Genomic DNA, 20,187 nt, shown 5'->3' with positions numbered 1-20,187 from the left:
GTCAAGTGGCACCTTTAAGAACAACCAATTTTTATTTAGAACGTAAGCTTCCGTGTGCTCTTCAGCACACTTCATCAGATGTGCTGGATTCCTCGTCTGATGAAGTGTGCTTAAGAGCACGCGGAAGCTTACGTTCTAAATAAAACTTGGTTGGTCTCAAAGGTGCCACTTGACTCCTGTTTGTTCAGCTGCTTCAGACCAACGTGTTTTATCATGTGACCACAGCCAGTTTGCACTCTTAAACAACAAACTGCATGTATTTCAGCCCACAATACCTGATCCCCTCGTCTGATGAAGTGTGCTTAGAGAGCACACGAAAGCTTCCGTTCTGAATAAAACTTGGTTGGTCTTAAAGGTGCAACTTGACTCCTGCTTTGTTTAACTGCTTCAAACCAACCCGGCTGCCGCTTGAATGCTCTCTTGGGCAGCGGAGGGGAGCTGTCAGCTCCTGAAGCATCAGAGGGGCCAGCTACGGGGTCTGCTGTAAACCCAGGCAGGCCGTCGCCAGTCACAGACTCACCTTGGTTTTTTAAAAAAGAAGACACTGGATTTATATCCCGCCCTCCACTCAAGAGTCTCAGAGCGGCTCACAATCTCCTTTATCTCCCTCCCCCACAAAAGACACCCTGTGAGGTGGGTGGGGCTGAGAGGGCACTCAGAGGTTGGGGGCTGTGGCCACTCGGACTTTCCTTTCAAGGGACAGGACGGTGGCTTAGGGATGGGATGGTGGCTCAGTGGTAGAGCATCTGCTTGGGAAGCAGAAGGTCCCAGGTTCAATTCCCGGCATCTCCAAAAAAGGGTCCAGGCAAACAGGTGTGAAAAACCTCAGCTTGAGACCCTGGAGAGCCGCTGCCAGTCTGAGAAGACAAGACTGACTTTGATGGACCAAAGGTCTGATTCAGTATAAGGCAGCTTCATATGTTCATATGTTCAAGGGACTGTTGGCTTCGTTGTTATGAAAGAGGCACCTTCTGTCTTCTTCCGCTTGCGTAGGACGAGTGCTGGTCTGAAGGCAAAGTCGCCAGATACCCGGTCTGTCTGCAGGCAGTCCTCGGCCTAATGATGAACTTCTCTCTGGAACCCAGCTTAGCCATTCAGGTACAGTAGGGCACGCATGTCTTTTCTCTGGCAGTCTGGACCTGTACTTCAAGAGACCTTTCATGAGCCTTCCTGCCTGTATCATGTCGTCTGTGAGTCCCTGCAGGGCCTTCCTTCCTTTCCTTTGGGCTCCTTTCAGACAGCTAAATGCCCCAGAGCGGTCACTGCCTCTTTAGGTGGACCTGGACTTTGTTAGCAACACAAGCTGCACTTACGTGGAGCCTTCCGAGAAGTGTAACAGCCTTGCATGGCGCTAAGGTGCTGTTTTGCTCAGGGCTGGCATCGGTGTCTATCCGTGCTGCTAGTCCTGGTGACTGAAGAGAACCTCCGCATTCAGGGGCAGTCAGAGCCAGGAGGCAACATCAAGGGAAGGCCTCAGCCTCTGTGCCCTGTTGTTGGCCCTCCCAAGGAACTGGTTGGCCACTGTGTGAAACGGGATGCTGGGCTAGATGGACCACCAGTCTCATCCAGTAGGGCCCTGTGGAGAAACGCCATTTTAGTCAGTGGTGGTGCTTCATTTGGCAGGGGTCAGTAAATCCCTCAGCCGGCTTTGTAGCCTTCCTCTCACTCCCCCCCCTCCCTTCCAGAACCAAACCAACAACGCTAGGGGGAAAATCTCCTAGAGAGGCAGGAAGTGCTTTTGTTCTTGCCATGTGTTAGGCAGGAAGAGAGGCTCAGTTGGGAGCTGGCGCTCTGGAAGAGAGGGTGCTTGCCGGTGAGCTCCTGCCTGTGGGGGAGGCCTGCTCAGGAAAATGAGGCCTCCAGGCAGTAAGACAAAGTAAGTCATTCAAAAAGGGCAGGGCATGTCTAGATCAGGGCCAACCGGATGCGTTTATAATCAACTTTTCTTTGTTATGCTGTTTGCTGTGTTGTGCGGTGCTGTGCTAACTTTTTAAATGCAACTGTTTTTGTTTTGTTTTTCTTTTCCGATCTCTTTCTCTTTTTAAATAAATATATTTTTACTGTTTAAATGCTGGCAGTCAATCTCTGTACCACCTAGATCCCCAGACCGCTTTAGACCACGCTGTGTTTGAGAAGGGGGCCCCGGGGAAGGGGGAAGGCATGCAGTTGGATAAGGTGCCAATCCTCCAGGGGTGCCCCAAAGAAGCGCTAAGGTCTCTGTGAAACCCAAGTGCAGGGGGCAGAGGACCTGGAGGCCTAGCCTCATAGAGGGAGAGGGAATTGGGAGTCCTGTTCCTCTCAATCTGAACCCCGGGACTGAGCAGGTGGTGGCAGCGAGCCCAAGGGGCAGGAGGAGAAATAGCTCCCTCCAGGAGTTGGCGACTCCATAGGGAGCTGACGGGACCGGGTCTGAAGGCAGAATCGGGCCGGTTCCGTCACAGGCCCTTCTGTTCTGATGTCAGCATCCCCCAGGATGGAGCAGCTGCCAAAGCCCAAGTCTCCAGGTGAGACCTCCTGCCCCACCGCTTGCTCTTCCCCAGCCCGCTGGGCCACCTACGTTCCTGGCTGGATGTGGTGATTCTCCAAGCGAAGCTCTTTAGCTTGGAGAAACGTCGACTGAGGGGTGACACGATCGAGGTTTACAAGATTCTGCATGGGAAAGAGAAGGTAGAGAAAGAAGGACTTTTCTCCCTTTCTCACAATACAAGAACTCATGGGCATTCAATGAAATTGCTGAGCAATCGGGTTAGAACTGATAAAAGGAAGTACTTCTTCACCCAAAAAAGTGGCCTCGTGGCGCAGAGTGGTAAAGCAGCAGTACTGCAGTACTGTGGTCTGAACTCTCTGCTCACGACCTGAGTTCGATTCTGGCGGAAGCTGGATTCAGGTAGCTGGCCCAAGGCTAACTCAGCCTTCCATTCTTCCGAGGTCGGTAAAATAAGTATCCAGCTCACTGGGGGGAAAGTGTAAAAGATTGAGGAAGGCAATGGCAAACCACCCTGTAAAAAGTCTGCCATGAAAACGTGAATGCAACGTCATCCCAGAGTCGGAAACGATTGGTGCTTGCACAGGGGACCTTTCCTTTCCTTTCTTCACCCAAAGGGTGATTAACACATGGAATTCCTGCCACAGGAGGTGGTGGCGGCTACAAGCATAGACAGCTTCAAGAGGGGTTTGGATAAGCATATGGAGCAGAGGTCCATCAGTGGCTATTAGCTTCAGCTTATCGTTGGAACTCTCTGTCTGGGGCAGTGATGCTCTGTATCCTTGGAGCTTGGGGGGCACAGTGGGAGGGCTTCTAGTGTCCTTGCCCCACTGGTGGACCTCCTGATGACACTTGGGTTTGGTGGGGGCACTGTGTGACACATGTTGGACTGGATGGGCCATTGGCCTGATCCAACATGGCTTCTCTTATGTGCCCAGCAGCGGCTATGTTGGCACTCCCAGCCCTACAGAGTGCCCGGCTTAGTTAGAAAAAGGGCATGCAGGCATATGGGAGGTGGGAGGGCTTGGAAGTGGGTCTGGGTAGATGTACAGATGGGGGGGGGTCACATGACTTGGTGGAATGGACAACTAGGGTGGGAGCGTTGGCGCTGGCAGGCAGAAGAGGGGAAGGGGCTTATGGTCCCCCAGCATTCTAACCCTGGCACTCATTTCAGGAGCTTGCAGAAGAGATCTGTCGGAGATGCATGCGCCTCCTCAGCAGCCAAGACGGAATTGTTGTGACAGTAAGTGGTATCCAAGTTAACAGGGGATAATTGGTGCTGAAGCTGCAACTTTCTTTGCCCCTGATCTGCGTCAGTGGTAGGCCCTTCTTCCCTCTAGGGCTCTCCATCAACCAAGACAGTCTTACTCACTTAAATTGAGTGGTATGACTTTCCACCATGGGCCCGTCCCCCTATAAACCATAACCTGTGCTTCCTTCTCTTTTCTTATGGCGGGTGAGTTTGCCACCACCTTTTCTTAAGGTATTGCATGTTCAGGGTACTTTAAGGGGGGAAAAAAATCATTATTCGCATTATGGTGCTGATAGGAAGCCCTGCAAATGCTAGAGGAAGTGAGAGGAGAGGGTGGGTTGGAGAAGCCCGTAGTCCGCCTGAACTGAGGCAGGGGTCCATTTGGGATCACTTTTCTCACTGGGATCCTTTACTGTAACTCTGGCTCTTCAGAGAGAGAGCCAGTTTGGTGTAGTGGTTAAGTGTACGGACTCTTATCTGGGAGAAACGGGTTTGATTCCCCACTCCTCCACTTGCACCTGCTAGCATGGCCTTGGGTCAGCCAGAGCTCTGGCAGAGGTTGTCCTTGAAAGGGCAGCTGCTGTGAGAACGCTCTCCAGCCCCACCCACCTCACAGGGTGTCTGTTGTGGGGGAGGAAGGTAAAGGAGATTGTGAGCCACTCTGAGGCTCTTCGGAGTGGAGGGCGGGATATAAATCCAATATCTTCATCTACCTCACAGGGTATCTGCTGTGGGTGAGGAAGGAAAAGGAGATTGTGAGCCGCTCTGAGACTCTGTCCTTGAAAGGGCAGCTTCTGTGAGAGCCCTCTCAGCCCCACCCACCTCACAGGGAATCTGTTGTGGGGGAGGGAGATAAAGGAGATTGTGAGCCGCTCTGAGACTCTTTGGAGTGGAGGGCGGGATATAAATCCAATATCTTCATCTACCTCACAGGGTGTCTGTTGTGGGGGAGGGAGATAAAGGAGATTGTGAGCCGCTCTGAGACTCTTTGGAGTGGAGGGCGGGATATAAATCCAATATCTTCATCTACCTCACAGGGTGTCTGTTGTGGGGGAGGAAGGGAAAGAAGATTGTGAGCCGCTCTGAGACTCTTCGGAGTGGAGGGCGGGATATAAATCCAATATCTTCTTCACTGGGGATCTTAGCCCAGCATTTGACATTCAGAGGATGAGGCTCATTCCTAGTCTTCAGAAATGGATAAAAGATGTTTTGGTTGCTTTCAGCATTCTGTGTCTTCCATTTTGCTGCATCATGCAAACTGCTCTCCAGTTTCTTTTTTTTTTTAATGTATGAACCATTTGCAAAGGAATCCCACGCTATTGAGGTGATATGATAACCATCTTCTAGCACTTGAAGGGCTGTCATATAGAGGATGGTGCAGAGTTGTTTTCTCTTGCCCCAGAAGGTCGGACCAGAATCAACGATCCGAAATCAAATCAAAAGAGTTTTCGACTAAACATTAGCAAGAATTTCCTGAATGGTTCCCAGTGGAACAGGCTTCCTCGGGAGGCGGTGGGCTTTCCTTCTTTGGCCTAGATCAGGGGTGGCCAAAGGTCGCTCTCCAGATATTTTTTTTTCCTATAGCTCCCATCAGCCCCAGCCATCAGCCATGCTGGCTGGGGCTGATGGGAGTTGTAGGCAAAAAAACATCTGGAGAGCGACCCTTGGCCACCCCTGGCCTAGATGGCCATCTGACAGCAGTGCTGATTCTGTGAACTTAGGGGCAAGGATTTCTTATAACTATCTGGCACTATTGAGCAACAGATTGTATTTGTGACTGAGCTTCATTGCCCAACTCACACCGCTCCTTCTCCTGGCTGTCTTTTGTGAGAAACTGTGATCTCCTTTTGGCCCTCAACTCACAGTTTGAGAACTGCTGACATAATGGGTTAAGACACTTACACAGTCGAGAGTAGGTCAGTAGGGGGTTCTGTTTTGCCTTAAGAACATAAGAGAAGCCATGTTGGATCAGGCCAATGGCCCATCCAGTCCAACACTGTGTCACATAAGAACATAAGAGAGGCCATGTTGAATCAGGCCAGTGGCCCATCCAGTCCAACACTCTGTGTCACATAGTGGCAAAAAATTTTATACATACACACACACTGTGGCTAATAGCCACTGATGGACCTCTGCTCCATATTTTTATCTAAACCCCTCTTGAAGGTGGCTATGCTTGTGGCCGCCACCACCTCCTGTGGCAGTGAATTCCACATGTTAATCACCCTTTGGGTGAAGAAGTACTTCCTTTGGGTGAAGAAGTACTGAAGAACATCAGAGAAGCCATGTTGGATCAGGCCAATGGCCCATCCAGTCCAACACTCTGTGTCACATAAGAACATCAGAGGAGCCATGTTGGATCAGGCCAATGGCCCATCCAGTCCAACACTCTGTGTCACATAAGAACATAAGAGAAGCCATGTTGGATCAGGCCAATGGCCCATCCAGGCCCACACTCTGTGTCACATAAGAACATAAGAGAAGCCATGTTGGATCAGGCCAATGGCCCATCCAGTCCAACACTTTGTATCACACAGTAGCCATATATACACAGTGTGTATTCACACACACACACACACTCACTGTGGCTAATAGCCACTGATGGACCTCTGCTCCATATTTTTATCTAATCCCCTCTTGAAGCTGGCTATGCTTGTGGCCGCCACCACCTCCTGTGGCAGTGAATTCCACATGTTAATCACCCTTTGGGGGAAGAAGGACTTCCTTTTATCCGTTTTAACCTGACTGCTCAGCAATTTCATTGAATGCCCACGAGTTCTTGTATTGTGAGAAAGGGAGAATAGGACTTCTTTCTCTACTTTCTCCATCCCATGCATAATCTTGTCAACCTCTATCATGTCACCCCGCAGTCGACGTTTCTCCAAGCTAAAGAGCCCCAAGCGTTTTAACCTTTCTTCATAGGGAAAGTGTTCCAAAGCCTTCTGGTTGTGGCTTGTTATATCTCTGTGTCAGTCACTCTGAGCACCGATTGAGGTGGGAAGATGTTTTGTCGCCATTCAGGACCTTCCATCACATTGACCAAACCAGCAGAGGATGGACTAGGATCTGCGTCTGGTTAATTCCTTTTTTTTTAAAAGCCATAACGTCCCATCTTTCCAGTTCGTTAATATGAAACATTTGCTGGCCACTTTCTTTGTTTCTTTTTTGCTGCAAGCAGCATCCCCACAGAGACAAAGAGCTCGGTCAGCTCAAGCAAGAGGCGAATGCCAGACAAACAGATATTATAATTTGCTTCCAGAGAAGAACGATTAACTTTTTAATTTCCTCCCATTTCGTTTAAAGCGAGCAGTCGGGCTTTTGAGTCGCATCCTGCCTGCCAGCCCGGTGGCCGTGGAAGAGGCGGTGAAGCAAGGACTGGTGAAGAAAATGATCCGTGTTCTGAAGGTGATGTCTTCCCCGCCGTTTTCAGGCGCGTGTACAGAGTGATTGTTTCCCTTTCCAGCAGCAGAGGAGTCTGCCGTTCTGCCAGATGTCACTGTGTAGCCAATGGACATAGAGTCTTTGGATTTATTGGGACTTGTCACTTCCTCTCAGGAAGTGTTTGTCCTTTAATCTGAACTCTATGCAATGAGAGCATTGGGGACACTACCCCCCATCCTTTCCTCAGCCCCCCGAGCTTTCATGCAGAGAGGGTGTCCCCATCCCAGAAGCAGTTCCCTTCTTCAGTAGGAGAGCCAGTTCGGTGTAGTGGTTAAGTGTCTTATCTGGGAGAACCAGGTTTGATTCCCCACTCCTCCACTTGCGCCTGCTGGAATCACCTTGGGTCAGCCAGAGCTCTCTTATCTGGGAGAACCGGGTTTGATTCCCCACTCCTCCACTTGCAGCTGCTGGAATGGCCTTGGGTCAGCCAGAGCTCTCTTATCTGGGAGAACCGGGTTTGATTCCCCACTCCTCCACTTGCACCTGCTGGAATGGCCTTGGATCAGCCAGAGCTCTCTTATCTGAGAGAACCAGGTTTGATTCCCCACTCCTCCACTTGCACCTGCTGGAATGGCCTTGGATCAGCCAGAGCTCTCTTATCTGAGAGAACCAGGTTTGATTCCCCACTCCTCCACTTGCACCTGCTGGAATGGCCTTGGGTCAGCCATAGCTCTGGCATAGCTGTCCTTGTGCGAGCCAGTTTGGTGTAGTGGTTAAGTGTGTGGACTCTTATCTGGGAGAACCGGGTTTGATTCCCCGCTCCTCCACTTGCAGCTGCTGGAATGGCCTTGGGTCAGCCATAACTCTGGCAGAGTTGTCCTTGAAAGGGCAGCTGCTTTGAGAGCCCTCTCCAGCCCCACCCACCTCACAGGGTGTCTGTTGTGGAGGGAGAAGATATAGGAGATTGTAAGCTGCTCTGAGCCTCTGATGCAGAGAGAAGGGCTGGGTATAAATCTGCAATTCTTCTTCTAAATGGAACCTGGGATCTTCTATATGTAAAGCATGCGTTCTGCCTGTGGACTCTACCTTGTGCTTCAGGCTTCCTGTGAAGACGTCCCAGCTGCCTACTCAAATCTCTTTGCCCACCAGTTAACTGCGTCTTCGTTCAGTTTTGCTGAACTCTTTCAGCACTTTAAGAGGGACTGCAGTGCTGTCTGAGATGCATCTTCGCTCTTTAAAGGCAGCAGGGTTATATTATATAAAGAAGAATTATTCAGGAGGGCATATTCATAAAAGACACAGGACTCTGTTATAACGCAGTGGTTCAAAAAGATGTTTTAATAAAGTGAGCGGGATACATGACTGTGCATCTTATATAATACCCGGCTGTTCTGTGATCTTGCTGTCACGACTCCCCCCCCCCACCCCCCACTCCTTTGACATTGTTAATACATCCATGTATCTAATTCTCAGCATGGCCCCATTTGTGAATATTTCAATCTGGAGACTGGGACCGTGAAGAGAGCCAGCATGGTGTAGTGGGGTTACAAGTGGCAGATGCTAATCTGGAGAACCAGGTTTGATTCCCTCCTCTTCCACATGCAGCCGGCTGGGTGGCCTTGGGTCAGTCGCAGATCTCTCTGAGCGCTCTCAGCCCCACCATCCTCACTGGGCATTAGGCTTCCCAATCCCCAGGTCCCAGAGGGGGATCCCCCGGTTTTATAGGCTTCTCCCCTCCCCCAGCCAGCTGGCCGGCGGGGGAAGCCCCGCCCCCAGAGCCATCATGCACCTCCATGAACGATTCCCATAGGGAATGATGGGGAATTGATCCGCAGGTATTGGGGGCTCTGGGGGGGCTGTTTTTTGAGATAGAGGCACCAAATTTTCAGTATAGCATCTAGTGCCTCTCCCCAAAATACCTTGCAAGTTTCAAAAAGATTGGACCAGGGGGTCCAATTCTATGAGCCCCAAAAGAAGGTGCCGCTATCCTTCATTATTTCCTATGGAAGGAAGGCATTTAAAAATTTGTGCAGTCCCTTTATCAAATCAAATCAAATCAAATTTTATTCTTATATCCCGCCCTCCCCCACCAGAAGGCGGGCTCAGGGCGGCTCACAGACATGACACGTCATGATTCAATTAAAACAAATAAACAACATTTTAAATATAATACAGTTACATAAATAGATTAAAATAGATAAAAATAGGTGCTATAAATTCTGTCGTCCCAATTACATACTTTAAATGTGATGGCCAGAACTGCCTTGAAGTTCAATGATGCTTGTCACACCCTTGCTCTTGGCTCTGCCCTCAATGTCTCCTAGCTCCACCCCCAAAGTCCCCAGATATTACTTGAATTGGACTTGGCAACGCTACTGGGCATCTGTTGTGGGGAGAGGAAGGGAAGGAGATTGCAAGCCGCTCTGAGACTCCTTTGGGTAGTGAAGGGCAGGGCATAAAACCATAATTCATCATCATTGTCACCATCAGGAGTGGAATTCTAGCAGAAGCTCCTTTGCATATTAGGCCACACACTCCTGATGTAGCCAATCCTCCAGGAGCTTACAAAAAAAGAGCCCTGTAAGCTCTTGGAGGATTGGCTATATCAGGAGGGTGTGGCCTAATACTCAAAGGATCTCTTGCTAGAATTCCACTCCTGGCTGCAGCCATGAGCAAAAGCCAGCGTAGTGCAGTGGTTTCAGGCTAGTATTTGGGAGAACCAAGTTCGACTCTCCACTCGGCTATTATGATTGGGTGACCTTGGACCAGTCACTCACTGTCAGACCTACCTCACTGGGTTGTTGTGAAGAGAGGAGAGGAGAACAATATCAGCTGCTTTAGGTGACAATTGGGGAGAAAGGCAGGGTATAAATGAATTATATAAATTATAGAGCTGGAGGGTTGGGGTGGGGAGAAAGAAGCAGGGGAGGAAAGAGAGAGGATACGGGTACTGCTAGGAGGAGGAACAGAGGAAAGAAAATTGGGGAGGGGGGATGCAGGTGTCTCCCCCCACTCCTTGCAGGTTCCTTGTTTGCTGTGTTTGATACTTGCTTGAACTTTGTTTTCAGATTTCTGCAATCTTAGTCCTATTCTAGAATATTTTTTAAAATATATATTGTGTCCTTTTTTTTTTTTTAGAAAAACCGATTTAATTTCACAATGTAAACTCTGCCCAAGCTGCCATTGTTTAAAGGACGAAAAGTCCTGGGCTTGGCTTTGGTGTCCCGCATGCAGCAGTGAAGCGAATGCCCAGTTTCTGTTGTGATTCATGCGCCATCTGTGTTTTTGTGCCACATGTTCTGGGGCTCCACGGTATCAATACAAACTTTTAAAGTTTTTTGAAGCAAGGCGAAAAAAGCAAAGCAAAGAAAAACAAACATTCCCAGGCTGTTTGGTGACTGTTTCAGAGATAAAGGCTGATGCCACAGAGTTGATGTCCTCGTGGCAAAATGAAGATGGTCAAGGTGGACATGGAAGGCATGAAGAGACCTTTCTATGGGCATTTGGTGTGCAGCAGAACCGGCCCTTTGAGAGATTTATTCCCTTTATCATGTTCATGTATGGAAATACCCCTCAAGAAGAAGAAGAATTGCAGATTTAGACCCTGCCCTTCTCCCTGAATCAAAGACTCAGAGCGGCTTGCAATCTCCTATGTCTTCTCCCCCCACAACAGACACCCTGTGAGACGGGTGGGGCTGGAGAGGGCTCTCACAGCAGCTGCCCTTTCAAGGACAACCTCTGCCAGAGCTATGGCTGACCCAAGGCCATTCCAGCAGGTGCAAGTGGAGGAGTGGGAATCAAACCCGGTTCTCCCAGATAAGAGATCTATGGCTGTCCCAAGGCCATTCCAGCAACTGCAAGTGGAGGAGTGGGGAATCAAACCTGGTTCTCCCAGATAAGAGAGCTCTGGCTGACCCAAGGCCATTCCATCAGGTGCAAGTGGAGGAGTGGGGAATCAAATCCAGTTCTCCCAGATAAGAGAGTTATGGCTGACCCAAGGCCATTCCAGCAGCTGCAAGTGGAGGAGTGGGGAATCACACCCGGTTCTCCCAGATAAGAGAGCTCTGGATGACCCAAGGCCATTCCAGCAGCTGCAAGTGGAGGAGTGGGGAATCAAACCCGGTTATCCCAGATAAGAGAGCTCTGGCTGACCCAAGGCCATTCCAGCAGGTGCAAGTGGAGGAGTGGGGAATCACACCTGGTTCTGCCATATAAGAGAGCTCTGGCTGACCCAAGGCCATTCCAGCAGCTGCAAGTGGAGGAGTGGAGAATCAAACCCAGTTCTCCCAGATAAGTTTGCACACTTAACCACTACGCCAAACTGGCTCTTCCTGTGCTCCTTTTTTCAATGAGAAAAGATCTCTTCCTGCAAGAAGCAGTTTTTGCACTGCAGATTTATTCTTGGAGGTGCCCCTGTCCCCAGTACCAGTCAGATATGGTTGCAGTGTTAGAAGTAGAGTCCCATTTATGAGGCATCACCGGGGCACAACCATGCGCTGATACGTTTAAAGAGGAAGAAGGCTATAAATCAAACACTCCGAGATGTCTCACAAAACTAGTTGTTCTTATTGTAAAGCATGTCCGTTAGCAACTTTAAAAAAAACCCTACTTGCAAGTCCTGGGAAACTCAGTTGAATTTCTAACTCCTATCTAGGCAGGTGGGCAGATCACCTCCGGCTACGCGATGAAGACCCTCGCTGTTTGCACCAAGAACAGCCGACAGGCTCAGGAAGAGATTGCGAAGCTGGACAAGAGTAAGCCCTGGCTTTTCTTCTGCAAATAGTTCACCTGGGGAGGAACTGCAGGCAGGCAAGCAGGCCCCTTTTAAGAAAGAAATGTACACAACCACACGGTTATAGTGACCAGATAACGAAATAATATTGATAGTATCAAATAGAACAGTAACAATATATAATAAAATAAATAAAAACTAGGGGGTCGACTTGAAACTCCTGCTTCGTTCGTGCCATTGAGCGCAGCGCCTGTCTTTACAGTTGTTTCGGAAACACTTTGTGTCCCTATGAAATATGTATTAATTTGCAGTCATTGAACGTCGTATGAATACCCGTATTGATTTTGGTCTGAGCGGGACTTTTTGAATTGACTTGTATGGAGCACCCCTCGCGTGAAGCGTGAACGAAGCAGCAATTTCAAGTCGACCCCCTGCACAATGGGACTCCTCATTTTGTTATTGTCATATTTGATATTATCAATATTATTTTGTTGCTTGGTCACTATAACCGTGTGGTTGTGTATATTTTTTCAGTCTATGAGTGACCTCTCTCCATATTTACTTACGCTTTTAAGGAAGGGCTTCCCTCCGATTTGATGGCCAAGTGGATCTGAGCCCATTTACAGACCAGGGTGCCCTCTGGTTTCCAGCCATTCTTCCCGTGCTCCTTTTTTCAATGAGAAAAGATCTCTTCCTGCAAAACAAGCCCCATTGCGGTCAACAAAGCTCCTCTTCCTTCTGAAGCTGGGAAAAACAGGCTGGACACCCCTTGGGGACAGAAGGCAGGGGGAAAGAAACATCACTCGCCGCAAAGCGCAAACTTCACAGCTCTCCCTTCCCCCCAAAACACTGCCTGAAAGCTGTCTCAAGTCTCAGCCTCTTCTGGGAAGACCCAAGGTCTCCTCTGTGATCACTGACTCCCTTGTTTTGATTTTTACTGCGAGGAGGTAAAATAAGTACAGCGGAGGCTGATATTGCTGTGACAAGCTGAAGCGACGCTTATCCATCTCCAAAGAGAATCGCTGCTCGTTTTCCAGGCCCTTTTGGGACCTGCGAGTTAAAATAGACCCTCCTTGGGGCAGATCCACTTGGATCATTTGTGTAGAATACTTTGCTAGCCAGATGCACTGGACTGGCCCTAGGAAAGGGCTCAGTGTTGCTGCCCTGGTCATTACAGAAGAGGCTTCTGTTGTATTTATTTATTTAAAACATTTCGGTGCCACTGTCCTACCTAAATTGGGTCCCCCAGGGTGGTGAACAGGAAAACACTGCTGTATTGGAACACCGAGGCATCAAAATGGCATTTACAAATATGCGTGTATGCAGTCTTTAAACAAGTTTTATTAAAACATGTGAACACATTACTCAGCCAGGAAGGAGGGCCAAGAAGAGTTAGCAGGGGAGCATCAAACAAAACCCTTCAGATCTCTCCGATTTCCTCTCCTGTGCAAGTGCCGCTGTTAATTGCTGTGCTCTTCCAAGGAAGCCTTGGCTCCCTCTCAACTTTAGTGTGAAGATTCTTGCTGCAGAACATCACTCAAAGAGGGCCTCCCCGGCTGTTTCCCTTCAGGTGGGGACTAAATCTTCAGCTTGGATGTGTCCCTCAATCTCTTGCTGTTGCAATGGGCGCAGCTGGCTGCTTGGTTGCCTTTTGCTTCGCCTTGCGAGATCTAAAGCAGGGATTGGCAAAATGGCACCTATAGCATGGATGCCGCGGTGCCCGCCGCCACCTTTTGCACCTGCCAAGAGCTTTGAGAACTGCCGGAGAGAAATAAGTGCAAATGTCTAATTGCATGCTGTGGCAGAACACACCTACTTTGCCCTGCGGGCCCTGTTCCACCCCGCCCACCTAGGGGTTGCCGACTCCCTAAAGGGGCTTGCCCTTTACTCTTGAGTAGCCACCACCTGATGAACATAGGGATTTCCCACTGAAGGCATCAGGACTTTCAGCTCCCCTTCCAAGCTTTGAGGCCTTGCCTCAGTGTCTCCCACTAGCCCAGCACCTGGGGGACAGATTAACATCTTGCATGTCCCCAGGGGAATAGCCGGTTGCCAACTGCTTGCTTTCCCCACCTCCTGGACTCCCCTTTAAAATAGTGTGTCAGAAACAGGGGGGAAGGTGGCTCAGTGGTAGAGCATCTGCTTGGTAAGCAGAAGGTCTCAGGTTCAGTGCCCGGCATCTCCAACTCAAAACGGTCCAGGCAAGTAGGCATGAAAAACCTCAGCTTGAGACCCTGGAGAAAGAGCTGCTGCCAGTCTGAGTAGACAAGACTGACTTTGATGGACCGAGGGTCTGATTCAGTATAAGGCAGCTTCATATGTTCATATATGTCTGTGTGGTCAACCACATGTGTTTTGTTTTTGCTGTCAATTGCTGTGCTCTTCCAAGGAAGCGTTGGCTCCCTCTCAGCTTTAGTGTGAAGCTTCTTGCTGCAGAAAGTCACTCAAAGGGGCCCTCCCCGGCTGTTTCACTTCTTCAGCACAGGACTCCCTTGCAGCTCTTGTTCTCAGGCACCAAGTTATATTTCTACGAGGCCCTTCTCTGTGTTGGCTCCTTCAGTGGATCCCTTTGGGTGCTGACAGAACAGTGGGGCCCCTGGACGTCCAAGGGGTAAAAGGATTACTGAAGGAGGACAGGGAAATGGCTGAGAAGCTGAATGCATTTTTTTGCCTCCTCTGTGGAAGATGAGAAGTCTTTGCCCACTCCAGAACCGCCGATGTCGGGAGGGGTGTTGAAAGTCCTGAGTCAGACTGAGGTGACGAGGGAAGAGATCCTACAACAGACTATTTAAAAACTGAGAAGTCACCAGGCCTGGATGGCTTACGTCCAAGAGTTCTGAAAGAACACAAAGGTGGACTTGTGGCTCTCCTGACAAAAATATGTAGCTTTTTGTTGACATCTGCCTCCGTTCCTGAGGACTGGAAGGTAGCAAATGTCATCCCCATCTTTAAAAAGGGTTCCAGAGGAGATCCAGGAAATTACAGGCCAGTCAGTCTGACTTCAATACCGAGAAAGTTGGTAGAAACCATTATCAAGGACAGAATGAGTAGGCACACTGATGAACACAAGTTATTGAGGAAGACTCAGCATGGGTTCTGTAGGGGAAGATCATGCCTCACTAACCTGTTACAGTTCTTTGAGGGGGTGAACAAGCATGTGGACAAAGGGGACCCAATAGATGTTGTTTACCTTGACTTCCAGAAAGCTTTTAATAGTTCCTCATCAAAGACTCCTTAGTAAGCTGGAGAGTCATGGGGTAAAAGGACAAGTCCTCTTGTGGATCAAAAATTGGCTAATTAATGGGAAACAGAGAGTATAAATGGGCAGTTTTCTCAGTGGGGTGCCGCAGGGCTCAGTACTGGGCCCCATGCTTTTTAACTTGTTCATTAGCGATTTGGAATTGGGAGTAAGCAGTGAAGTGGCTACGTTTGCAGATGACACTAAATTGTTCAGGATGGTGAGAAACAGAGAGGACTGCAAGGCACTCTGGGGGGAATCTGATGAGGCTGGGCGAGTGGGTGTCAACATGGCAAATGAGGTTCAACGTGGCCAAGTGCAAAGTAATGCGCACTGGACCCAACAATCCTAAATATATATATATATATATATATATTTTTTTTTTTAAAAGGTTCTTGGAAGCCCTTGTCAGGTTGTGCATTAAAAGCTCGTCACTCTTTTCCTGCGGGTTGTTTGCATTCTCTCCCCCTCCCCGCTTTGGGAGCAGATGCCTCGCTTCTCATCCTTTCAGTGGTCTTGCCAGATGACTGTGGGGAGGGGGGGAGGCCTTTAGCTGCACAGCAGCCCTTCCCCTCTTCCTCCGAGGTCTAACCTGCCATCTCGTCTGCCTTCCTCACTTGTTTTCCAGGATGTAGCCTGCTGCTCAAGCTTTTGTGCTCCCAAGATGAGGGGGTGGCAGGAAACGCCGCTTTCTGCCTTGGGAAGTGCCTGGAGGTGCCCGGGACGGCCACGGATCTGTTAGGCACTGACGTGGTGAGGACATTACTGAAACTCGCCAGCAGGGATGCACAAAAGAGCTCCGTGCAAGAAAACGCGGCGATTGCCATAGGAAAGCTCTGCGCAGCGGATGCCAGGTATCCCTAGCAATGGATTCCTTCCTTCAGGGGAGCCATGGGAACAGCTGGGAGCTCATGGAGCTACCAAGGGAAGCACTGGTGGGGGAGGGGTGTCTCTGTGTGTGACTTCTGCTGCTGGAAGGTTCCACTGCACTGACCGGGGCAGGGGAATCATAGAGTTGGAAGGGACCTCCAGGGTCATCTAGTCCAACCCCCTGTACAATGCAGGAAACTCACAAACATCTCCCCCTAAATTCACAGGCTCTTCATTGCTGTCAGATGGCCATCTAGCCTCTATTTAGAAACCTCCAAGGAAGGAGGGCCCACCACCTCCCAAGGAGGAAGCCTGTTCCACTGAGGAATCATAGGATCCTAGAGTTGGAAGGGACCTCCAGGGTCATTTAGTCCAACCTCCTGCACAATGCAGGAAACTCACAAACACCTCCCCCTAAATTCACAGGCTCTTCATTGCTGTCAGATGGCCATCTAGCCTCTGTTTGAAAACCTCCAAGGAAGGAGAGCCCACCACCTCCCAAGGAAGAAGCCTGTTCCACTGAAGAACTGCTCTAGCCAGTCAATCTGACTTCAGTACCGGGAAAGTTGGTGGAAACTTATTAAAGAGAGAATTAGTAGGCACACTGATGAGCAAAAGTTATTGAGGAAGACTCAGCACTGCAGATGACACTGGTTCATGGTGGTGAGAACCAGAGAGGACTGTGAAGCACTCCAAAGGGATCTGTTGAGGCTGGGCGAATGGGCATCAACATGGCAAATGAGGTTCACTGTGAAGAACCACTGTAGCAGTCAGGAAGTTCTTCCTAATGTTGAGCTGGAAACTCTTCTGATTTAATTTCAACCTCTTGGTTCTGGTCTGACCTTCCGGGGCCACAGAAAACAATTCCACACCATCCTCTCTAGGACAGCCCTTCAAGTACTTGAAGATGGGAGTAATTTTCTCATTGGTGCAGCAGCTTCATTTGAATATTTGACACAACACAGCCAAGTGGCAAAGTCCTCATTGAGTGGCTTCTCCATCCAGCAAAGGAGACGGCCACAAGGCTTTCCTCCTGGCCAGACTTCCCTGTCCCGCTCCTAAGGTAGTTGCCCAAGGAAACCAGTTCTGATTCCTGTGAATTGAGGGGGAGGCATTTGTGAATTTCCTGCACGGTGCAGGGGGTTGGACTGGATGATCCCCAGGGGTCCCGTCCAACTCTACGATTCTACAATTTGCTGAATGTGCAAATCAATGAAAAGTGTCCACAAGCAGCAGAAAACTACTTACTGTTTGGTTTGGAAAGCCAGACTTTGATGCTTGGAAACTGGAAAACCTTCCCTGCTTTAAAAAGTAGATGTGATTTCAGTTCTGGTAGCATTCATTTTCTGCTTTGTTTCACTTCAAAAGCCAGGAACTGTGCGGGCATTTTAGTGGTGCTCAAGTCTGTTGCCTGATTCTACTTTTTAAAGCAGGGCAGGTTTTCCAGTTTCCAAGCATCAAAGTCGATTTTTGCAGTCGCTGTGCGGGCATCTGCAGCAGGAATGGGACTTTGGTTGCACCTCACCCCAAACTGATAGTCCTCAGAGTATGCAGAAGGCTTCCCTAAGATGTATGGCCAGTTGCCAAGGGAGGTGCAACCTCTCTTCCTTGGACCTTCATGACTGAGATGGGAAGACTGGTCACATCTTCCCTTCCCTTCATATAGACCAAGGGTGCATATGTCCACAGAGTCATCTTCCTGTGGTGTGGAGAGGAGGAATCCTATGCAAAGAATGGAACAGGGCATGCATGTATGTTTGGTTGCTGAGGAATCTATTGACACTGCTTTATTGGCTCCAGTTTGGTGTAGTGGTTAAGTGTGCCGACTCTTATCTGGGAGAACCGGGTTTGATTCCCCCCTCCTCCACTTGCAGCTGCTGGAATAGGCTTGAGTCAGCCTTTTCTCTCGTAGGAGTTGTCCTTGAAAGGGCAGCTGTTGTAAAAAGCTCTCTCAGCCCCACCACTTCACAGGAGTCTGTCGTGGGTGCGGGGAGGCAAAGGAGATTGTGAGCTGTCCCGAGACGAGTGAAGGACGGGGTATAAATCCAATTTCTCCCTCTCCGTCCTCCATCCAAGGACCCTCAAACATCTGACGTTTATTCTAGAGCCAGTTTGGTGTAGTGGTTAAGTGTGCGGCCTCTTATCTAGGAGAGCCGGGTTTGCTTCCCCACTCCTCCACTTGCACCTGCTGGAATGACCTTGGGTCAGCCAGAGCTCTCATAGGAGTTGTCCTTGAAAGGGCAGCTGTTGTAAAAAGCCCTCTCAGCCCCACCCACCTCACAGGGTGTCTGTTCTGGAGGTGGCGGGGAAGGGTAAAGGAGATTGTGACCGCTCTGAGATTCAGAGTATAGAGCGGGATATAAATCCAATTTCTTCTTCCTTGAAAGCTGCCACCTGAGATTCTGCCCAACAAGTGAACCTGAAATCCACCCTTTGCCTGTCAGTTGCTCCTCGCATGATCTCGGTGTTGTGTTTTTTTTGCAGACACACCAGCCGGCTGCGGGAGCTCAACGGAATGGCAGTCCTCAGCTCCTCGGTGAAGTATGTGCAAGGATTTTAAACTCTGCTGACGGTACTCTGCAGTAAATCCACGATGCCTGCTCTGGCCAAGACCGCACCTGTCTTCCCTCCCCCCTCAATAAAAGAGAATTCATGACAGGCAGCCCCCAGCTTTGTTGCTTTGCAGATGGGAGATAAAAGCCCTGGAAGGAGAACTGAGGGAGAATCACGCCCAGGAGCAGAGCCTGGGCTGGAATGGCTTTGTGCCTTGCCTGGCCTCCTGCCTCGCCCATCACCAGATTCCCTTTCATGACAGGCAGTTGCATCTCTAGCTCCGGAATAGCCTTTGGCTTCTTTCCAGCTGAAGCCGTTTGCCGAGAAGAAACGGCCATTTAAGTCGGGCTTCCTAGCGGCAGGTAAACAGGACGCTGGCCAGTTTTGGGGAGGGACGGTGACTCAGTGGCAGAGCATCTGCTTGGGAAGCAGAACGTCCCAGGTTCAATCCCCGGCATCTCCAGTAAAAAAGGGTCCAGGCAAATAGGTGCGAAAAACCTCAGCTTGAGACCCTGGAGAGCTGCTGCCAGTCTGAGTAGACTATACTGACTTTCATGGACCCAGGAGGGTCTGACTGAGTTGAAGGCAGCTTCATATGTTCTAGGGAGCAACGGTGGCTCAGTGGTAGAGCATCGGCTTGGTAAGCAGATGGTCCCAGGTTCAATCCCCGGCATCTCCAACTAAAAAGGGTCCAGGCAAATAGGTGCGAAAAACCTCAGCTTGAGACCCTGGGGAGCCTCTGCCAGTCTGAGTAGACAAGACTGACTTTGATGGACTGAGGGTCTGATTCAGTACAAGGCAGCTTCATATGTTCTAGGGAGCGACGGTGGCTCAGTGGTAGAGCATCTGCTTGGGAAGCAGAAGGTCCCAGGTTCGATCCCCGGCATCTCCAACTCAAAAGGGTCCAGGCAAGTAGGCGTGAAAAACCTCCGCTGGAGACCCTGGAGAGCTGCTGCCAGTCTGAGTAGACAAGACTGACTTCGATGGACCCAGGAGGGTCTGATTGAGTTGAAGGCAGCTTCATATGTTCTAGGGAGCGACGGTGGCTCAGTGGTAGAGCATCGGCTTGGTAAGCAGAAGGTCCCAGGTTCGATCCCCGGCATCTCCAACTAAAAAGGGTCCAGGCAAATAGGTGTGAAAAACCTCAGCTTGAGACCCTGGAGAGCTGCTGCCAGTCTGAGTAGACAAGACTGACTTTGATGGACTGAGGGTCTGATTCAGTACAAGGCAGCTTCATATGTTCATATGTGCTTTGTTTTGAGTCCGGATCCCAAGCAGCAGCGGCAGCAGCAGTGTGGTGCAAGTGATGGTGCAGAGGTCCGAGAGTGGGTGAGGGACTCGGAAGACCTGGGTTCAGATCCCTACTTTGCCATGAAGCTGCAGCCAGACTGCTGGTCGGGGCCAGGTCTTGGTAGCACATGGCCCTGATGTTGTCGCAAACACCCTGCTTACTGATCTTCTCACAAACCCAACTCAAGGGGGTGGTTTTACCCTTTAAAGTCCCCCTTGGCCTGGGACCGGGGGATCTGAAGGACCATCTTCTCCCAAAGTTTCCTTTCTTCCTAGGAATTAAGATCACAGGGAAAGGCCTTCTTGACCAGGGGTGGCCAAACTTGCTTAATGTAAGGGGAAAGGGAAAGGTCCCCCGTGCAAGCACCAGTCGTTTCTGACTTGGG

General features: G+C 49.9%; 1 protein-coding gene across 2 annotated transcripts in view; it reads left to right on the top strand.

Annotated features, from left to right (window-relative positions):
* Window positions 1-18,614, top strand: part of TTC12 (tetratricopeptide repeat domain 12) — a 59,776-nt gene extending 41,162 nt beyond the window's left edge. For both annotated transcript variants that reach the window (XM_060250842.1, XM_060250840.1), the window contains 6 exons: window positions 994-1,098; window positions 3,660-3,728; window positions 7,041-7,142; window positions 11,773-11,872; window positions 15,717-15,942; window positions 18,443-18,614. In XM_060250842.1, coding sequence (XP_060106825.1) covers window positions 994-1,098; window positions 3,660-3,728; window positions 7,041-7,142; window positions 11,773-11,872; window positions 15,717-15,942; window positions 18,443-18,518 — 678 coding nt within the window. In that variant the 3' untranslated portion in view covers window positions 18,519-18,614. The remainder of the gene's footprint in view (window positions 1-993; window positions 1,099-3,659; window positions 3,729-7,040; window positions 7,143-11,772; window positions 11,873-15,716; window positions 15,943-18,442) is intronic.
* The last annotated feature ends 1,573 nt before the right edge of the window (window positions 18,615-20,187 follow it).

The sequence above is a fragment of the Heteronotia binoei genome, chromosome 12 (assembly GCF_032191835.1).
Source record: "Heteronotia binoei isolate CCM8104 ecotype False Entrance Well chromosome 12, APGP_CSIRO_Hbin_v1, whole genome shotgun sequence".
Lineage (NCBI taxonomy): Eukaryota > Metazoa > Chordata > Lepidosauria > Squamata > Gekkonidae > Heteronotia > Heteronotia binoei.
Note: the sequence above shows the minus strand (reverse complement) of the source record. Positions and strands in the feature narration are given on the sequence as shown.